We start from the raw sequence: 7,797 nt of genomic DNA, 5'->3' as shown, positions 1-7,797 counted from the left end.
AGCACTGAGGACCGTCCCTTTAACCCTGCAGCACTTAGGACCGTCCCTTAACCCTGCAGCGTTGTTACCCTGGTGCGAATGAGCGCCAACGCTTTAAAACAGCCTCGGCAGGATGCACGTATACATTTAAAAAAACTAACTTTTATTAAAACAAAAACAAACAAAAAAAAAGAAAAAAAAAGAAAAAAAGAAAATCAATCATCGACTCATTAACAAGATTATAAAACAGTGATTTAGTTACATAAATAAATTGATATCGGTGTATCAAATCTTAATTTCATAAGCATGTATACATGGGTCATTGTAATAAATAAAATGGGAGAGCAGAAGATTTCTACACAAAAAAAAAAACAAAAAAAACAAAAAATAAAAATAAAAACAGCTAGAGAGACTCAGAGGAAATCGTTTCTGGAGAGAACGAGAGACACTGGACAACGTATTGTTCACCAAACACACGTGAGGAATCGCTTCGTTAAAGCATGAGTTACACAGCCATCCACTTACTAATTAAGGACACTAAAGCTGGGACCAAGGTGGGTCGTCTCTCACCTCTTGGAACGCGTTTGGTTGTTAGACACATCTCCTGTTTGGTTACTTTAAAGCGTTAAGACAAGGCAAGAGAAAAGGCTGTTTTTATCTTCGATCGACATGAGACAGATAAAAAACGAGAACGCAAAGAAAAAACGCATGTAAAAAAGAAAAAGGAAGAAAAGAGAAGAGAAGAAAAAAAGAGAGAGAGGGTAAAAAGCCAAGTCGTGATGGAACAGCTGAACATCGCAGGGGAAACACTTGGTCACTGCGTGACGTCACAAGCGCAGCCGGGCTAAGGGAGACGACTTTACGTCCTAGTCGTGTTGGACCCGTGCATAATTATAGATGTGGAAGTCTGGCTGATCGACACGTAGTCTTGGCTGTTATTCACTTACGTGGACAGGGTCATTTTACTGCAAAAAAAAAAACTGAGGCGGGCACACCTCACCCTAGAGGTGTCATCAAAGCTCCAGTCCTTCATTATAAAAAAAACAAACAAACAATGAAGCCATTGTGTTTTTCTCCTCAGAGGCTCCTGTTAGGAGTCTGGCTGGGCCGGCGACTCCGGCTCCTGCAAACCAGTGGTTCGAGAGAGCTTTCAAACGCTCCTGCAGACTTGATCTAAAAAGATCTCTATCTTTCCTTCTTCAGTGCCATGCTTCAATCTGTTGAAATAAAATAAGACATAATTTGTTTTTTTCCTCTGTAGCATTGGCATCATCCACTTGACTCGGCGTGTAATCTATGACCAGATCCGGCATCTCTGCTATCGACTCATGCCTTTGACTTCAACCACCCCTAAAAACAAGGTCAGTCTAGTCCTTCTGATATGTTCTGTTTGTTTCAACGAAAGAAAATCACCAAAAAAAAAAGAGAGAAAGAGAGTAAGAGAGAGAGAGAGAGAGAGCAAACTACAGCGGCTTCAAGTATTTCACATTACATAGAATACTCTGTATAAATTAGTTAACATATACTTTCAGATCCTCCATATTCAGACATATACTATGGCATATATACAGAGTACAATAAATGCTCGCTCATGTTGTGTCACGTTTTGTCTTTTCCTGGAGTCAGTCGTCAGTCGTTTATTTGTTCCACCTTTTTTCTTTTTTCTTTTTTTTTCCTGTGTAGAGAAATCCCTGAGAACATTCCGGTGACCGCTGCTGAAGGTTCCACACAATGAATTATAACAGTAGAAGTCTAATTTTCTATGGTTCACATGCACAGAGGGAAATGACACTGGCCTGTTTTAGAAAATACCACGTCCGGTACAACGCTATGAAGATGGTGGAAAGTGACAAACTGAGATGTCTTTTTCTTCTGCGTGTGCGTGTGCGTGTGCGCGTTATACAGCCAATTCCTGTTTTAACTCTCATCGCCGTCCTGCGAGGGCGGCGGTGTACATATACAGCTGAAGCAGACTCGTTTCCACGTCTCCTCATATGCTTGGTGTTATTAGTGGATCGCCACTGTTTTGAGTAACACTGTCAACTGCAACAGATGATAAATGCTGTGGTAACATAAACAAATTAGGAGCAGGTGCAACACCATATCACGAGGTAGCCTTCCTCCAGGTATAGTTTTATCTGTAGCAACGAGTCGTGTCATTGAGTTAGTCGGATATTTTGTTGCACCTGGCTGGGAACATCAAAGAGTTGTAATGAATGACACCATATTGTAGCGAATTCGGGAGATAACGCGACCGCAGGAAGTGCCGCGGCCGGGAAGCGAACCCGTATCGCCCGCACCACAGGAGACATCGCTAACCGCTTGACTACAGGGTCGGACCCGCCAGCCAGCGTGTCTTCTTATCCATGCACGTTACAATATGTATTAATAATACTCGTTATCTTTGTCTAATGTGCCATTAGTGTTGAGCCTGTATACTGTCCTGAGTCTGAAACCGGGAACACATTTGAAGATCTAAAGGTTGATTATAACCCGGATGGTGGCGAGTCTGCACCGGTTCATGCGAGACAGGAGGGACAGTCTGCACATGTCATCTTGTACCGTGCATGGGGTTTAAAGCTGCTTGAGGGAATATTTCGATGGTAAAATTTCGCCTTTTAATTGGCAGTATGGGAAAATCGCCCCAAGCCCCAATGAAAAAAAAAAAACACAAAAAAAACAAAAACAAAACACGTTGCATTGATTTGCCGGTTTGGCCCGTTTTGTCAATGCCGAGCACGTGTCTTGCTCCCCGCGCCCAAGAAGTAAAATACTTCCCGTATTTATGGACTAGCGTTTATTTAATGTGCACGTAACATGTATGCTCCAATCAATCCTTTTGATTACGTTGGTTACACGTTAAATGGAAAAACATCCGCAATCGGGCGGAAATTCCCTATTGCAACTTTAGTATATTGTAGCGCATTCGGAGAACGACGCAGCCACAGGAGCCGCCGCGGCCGGGAAGCGAACCCGTATCGCCCGCACCGCAGGAGACACCGCTAACCGCTCGACTAAAGGGTCAGACCCGCCAGCCAGCGGCCAGCATGTCTACTTACTGTAACCGGTTATTGTCTTGCCCGGTGCGGGATTCAATACGAGGTGTACTGCACCACAAGGCGACGTCGCTAACCGCTCGACTAAAGGGTCTGACCCGCTAGCTAGGGGGCTAACGTGTCTTATTAGCAGTTTACATTATCAGTGCGCGTCACACTATAAATCGCCCTGTCTCCCGATCGAGCCTCGAAACTGTCGTCGCGATGACGTCACGGCGACGTAAAGCACGTTCGATTCTCACGACAGGACTCCGGACGAGTCTGAGCGCGCCTCTTTCGCGGCAGCCGTAAACCAGCGCGCTTTGTCTACGACCGTGACGCGGGCGACGTCTTTCGTGAAATGAGCCACGCCGAGGCTCCCCCCCCCCCCCAAACGGTGAGGGTCATGCGGACTTTAAAAGTCTTCGAGTGTGTTCCCGGTTTTACGACAGGTGTTTACTATGGAGGAGGAGGAGGAGGAGGAGGGGGTTAAGTTACAACCGTAACAACAACGAGAGTTAGCTAAGAGCATTGTTGTGTGTTATGAAGCTAATGCCTGGGACCCAGAGAACACTAATGGCCGCTCAAGTGCTGCCGCTACCGCTGTGCCTGGAAAGACGCTGACCCACGCCGGGCCGAACCGAGCCAGGCCGAACCGGGCCGAGCCGAGCCATGCCGGGCTAAACCGTGTAGCGCTGACCAGCGCCCAGGAGAAAGGGCCCGGGCAGAGGGAGGTGTTCTGTGTGGTTTAAAGCCTTAGTTTCTCTTTGAGGATGCCGAGACGATGGTCTGTTTTTGTTTGTTTGTTTTTTTGTTTTTTTCTTTTACATGAGCGCTATCATAAAAGGGCTTCAGCCACCTGACAACATACGACTCAATATAAACCGAAGAAGGGGAAAAACATAAAAGATGCTGAAAATCATAAAAACGATGAACCAAAGCCTAAAAACAAAAAAACAAACAAAAAAAGCCATTTCACTTTTTCCTTTTTCCTCTTGCACACATGTAGAGAAATACACGCAACATTCACAACATGACAAATTTCCTCTCTTCTGAAAAATAAAACACTCTTGTACACGTAGTAGTAATAATAATTAATAATAATCATAATAATAATAATAATAATAATAGGAATAATGTTTATAACAATAACAACAGCAAGAACAATAATACCGTGTGTGGCTCTGTTTTTTTTCCGTCTTTTCCTTTCTTTCTTTTTTTTCCTTTTTTTTCCTTTTTTTTTCCTCCACCCTACAAGTCACGTCCCTCTTTTCACTTGGTTTATTTTATAAGTCCGAAGAAGTTCAAAAGGCAGACTCAAGTTAATAGAAAAGTACTAGAGAAGGAGGGAGCTGTGGGCAACCCCCCCCCCGACCGATCGATCCTCAGCCAAACCTTTCCCTCACCAGCATCATGAGTTTCTTTTTGCCCTTGTAGATCTGTTTCAGGTTGTCTATGAACTGGGTGAACTGGATGTGCCCGTCGTGGGCCATCATGAACGTTTCCCGGGCCTTCCCCAGGAACTCGATGAACTCGCTGTAGTGACGCGGGCTGATGTGCGTGAGCCGCGAGTGCGTGGTGTTAATGTAGGCTCCGATGGTGGCGTCCAGCAGCTGCCTTAGCGGCGCCTTGTCCAGAGACATCAACTTCCCAGAGTTCCTGCGGCTGTGCAGGGCCGACACCATGCCCGGCGTTGTCAGCGTGCACCTGCGCAGAATGTCCGACAGCACGGTGGCGCACTTCACGCTCTTCACGACTAGGGGGATGACGGCGGCCAGCTCGTTCTTCCCCAGCGAGTGGCTTAGCGCGCAGGCCCACAGCACATCGTTGATGGCGGGGTGCGTGTCCTGGTTGTAACTGAGGTTCAGGTGAGCCATAGCTAACGTTGCCAGCTTGTATGCTCGCATGGGGTAGCCACGATGCTCCATGTAGCGCGCTATAGTAAACAGCTGTGTGTAGCTCATCCCGGTCGCCGCTGCATCCAATACAATCTGGTAAGCCGTCTCGAAGGCGATGTGGTCTTTCTCGCAAAGTGTCAGGGCGGAGAGGGCACAGTTCTGGGGGTCCTTCATGGCACACTGCAGGGCGAGGGTTCTGGCGGAGGAGGCCAGGTTTTCCTGCTGGTGGCAGTCGAGGTGCAGGCGGACGATGGTACTGTTGGACATGACGGTGGTGGCCACGATGCTGGTGGCCTCCGTTGGGGTGAAAAGGGTGAACCAGCTCTGCATGATGCTGTCCAATGCGTACACGCCTGGTTGACACACACACACACACACACACACACACACACACACACACACAAGGGGGGTAAAGATTGAGCAGAAATTCAGAGAATGCACAGCAGCCAAACCAATAGCAATCCCAATCCATGTCCTGAGGAATAAAACAAAACATAAAATCGACGAGTATAACGGATTATGACATTAACAGCAACTGGCTACATACAAGTTGTTTTTGAATAAAAATACAAAAATAAACAAGTTCACTTACCCACTTCAGTGGCACATGTGACTAACCAGCGCACCATCTCTCTCCTCCTCCAGTTTAACGTGGACAGTGTTATCCTCATCACCTGAGTTGTGTGGAAAAGTGGAGGGTGAAACCGAGGAAGACAAATAGAAATGTGGAGGAGAGAAACTATTTGTCAGGTGAGAGGAAAAGCAAATAAACACGCCAACACAGCAAGAGTGGAAGCCCTTTTGGATCATCGTCACCTGAGAGGCAACATTCCAGCTAACGCCTCCGTGAAATACCTCTCTCTATTCTCTAATTCAGGTTCCAATTATGTGCGTTTAGTGAACCATAGTTGTCTTTAAAAACTAAAATTGCATATATGAAGCTATATTTACCCTAAAATGTCACTTATATCCTTGGCACTCTATACATCAGATCTTGTAACGTTAAAGCACAGAGATTTGCACTGACATATCTGCAGATCTTGAGTGGCTAAAATAGGCTTTTTCCTATTCAAATCAACGTCCTTGAGATGTCAGTGGGTGGGACTGTGTGTAGCTGCACTTGAATGTTTAGATGCATAACAGAGATTTACATGAAAGAGAGGTTTTGTGTGAGACTCAGATAGCTGATGTGAGAAAGCAATCATTCATTCAAAGATTCTATGGTGGCTGAGATTCAGCTTTCAGCTCTCAATATTGAATTTGCAATCTATATTCATATCCTCATTTCCATGAAAACATTTTCGAAAGCGCCGAGGTTACCATGCAGGGCCGTCGCGCGCGCGCGGGGGGGGGGTGCAAGGCCCTGTGCGAATTTGTCGTGCAAGGCCCTGCTTATTGACATGCATGCGCAGGAATCACGGTCACATGCACGCTATTCTAGTTGTACTGTACGCGTAATCTTGGTGCAAGACTTTTTTTAACAAGCAGAATAATACAGCATCATCATGCACATAGTGTCGGCTATGACTTTCTACTATTATATTCTGTCAAAGGAAAAAAAAAATGTCAAAACTGTAAAACTACTGGCTTTACATCATCAAGTCAGCTCAGCTGTGACTTTATTTTGGCATGTTGAAGTATGACAGTACGTTACAATTCAATATTTCAGGTCTACAGCCTACATTTCATTCAGATTTTAGACCATTTTTCAGACTGGTCGTTACACGTAGCCTAGTCACGGTCGCATGCATACAGCTTTTCACCACATCTCTGCAAGTGTAGGTGAATTTATCCAGCAATCCTCATGGTGACTTATGAAATTCTTCCTTCTTTTTTTGTGTGGAACCCCCCCCCCTTTTCTCCCCAGTTGTACCCGGCCAATTAGCACACTCTTCCGAGCCGCCCCTGTCGCTGCTCCACCCCCTCTACCGATCCAGGGAGGGCTGCAGACTACCGCATACTTCCTCCAATACATGTGGAGTCGCCAGCCACTTTTCACCTGACAGTGAGGAGTTTCTCCAGGGGGACGTAGCGTGTGGGAGGATCACGCTCCCCCCCCAGCTCCCCCTCCCTCCACTAAATTTTTTCCTTTTCTCATCACCCAACTCATGTTTACGCAATCAGTCGCGCTCTCGTGCAACTGACTTTGTTTCCCCTTCTTCTTCCTCACAGTGAGCAGCAATATGGAGCACATACTACCGTAACAAATGCAATATTGAAAATGAAAAAAAAAAACTGAATAATTTGTTAGTTTTTTTTTTCATGTGACCTTGACTCTGCATACTGGAATTGACACAGGAATTTCATTTTAGAAGCATGTTGGGTCAAAAACATTCATAAAAAATAATAATAATCATATATTAAAAAACGGCAGAATTGCAGGCCAGGCGTGAGGCCCTAGAGACACAAGGCCCTGTACGGGAACAGACTTCATACAGCCCATGCGACGGTTCTGTTACCATGATTCAGTGATTCCAACAACACAACGCCTGTTGTAACCTTTCCGGAGCAGCGGATATACAGCATGTGGTTGTGCTGCAGTAGATGCGACATTGTCTGAGCTATCTCTGTGTACCTGCAGTCCCAGCTCCAAGGAGACTTTGAGTAGTGTGATGTCAGGCAGGCTGTCCATCAGAGTGGCAATTTTGAAGGCATCCTGTGCCAGTTTGAAGATGTGAGACGAGGAGTGAATGTTCTTTTGAATGGACTCCAGGACCGTCTCTAGCCTGCGACTATCACCTGTATGGGGTGGACGAAAACAAGAAAAGTGCACAAATCGTGGTTATACTATTGCCTGACTGTGTGTGTGTGTGTGTGTGTGTGTGTGTGTGTGTGTGTGTGTGTACGTTTCTCCCGTAAAAGAAATAACAAGAAAACCAATCTGA

General features: G+C 45.8%; 1 protein-coding gene across 1 annotated transcript in view; it reads right to left on the bottom strand.

Annotated features, from left to right (window-relative positions):
* Positions 1-3,989: 3,989 nt before the first annotated feature.
* LOC130111250 (zinc finger SWIM domain-containing protein 6) overlaps positions 3,990-7,797 on the bottom strand; it is a 66,269-nt gene continuing 62,461 nt past the window's right edge. Inside the window, exons 11-13 of the mRNA XM_056278374.1 lie at positions 7,488-7,651; positions 5,505-5,586; positions 3,990-5,265 (exon numbers count right to left, since the gene is read on the bottom strand). Of these exons, the coding sequence (XP_056134349.1) occupies positions 4,400-5,265; positions 5,505-5,586; positions 7,488-7,651 (1,112 nt within the window). The 3' untranslated portion in view covers positions 3,990-4,399. The remainder of the gene's footprint in view (positions 5,266-5,504; positions 5,587-7,487; positions 7,652-7,797) is intronic.

The sequence above is a fragment of the Lampris incognitus genome, chromosome 1, assembly GCF_029633865.1.
Source record: "Lampris incognitus isolate fLamInc1 chromosome 1, fLamInc1.hap2, whole genome shotgun sequence".
Classification (NCBI taxonomy): domain Eukaryota; kingdom Metazoa; phylum Chordata; class Actinopteri; order Lampriformes; family Lampridae; genus Lampris; species Lampris incognitus.
The sequence above is the reverse complement of the archived record's forward strand: the minus strand, read 5'-3'. Positions and strand labels throughout refer to the sequence as shown.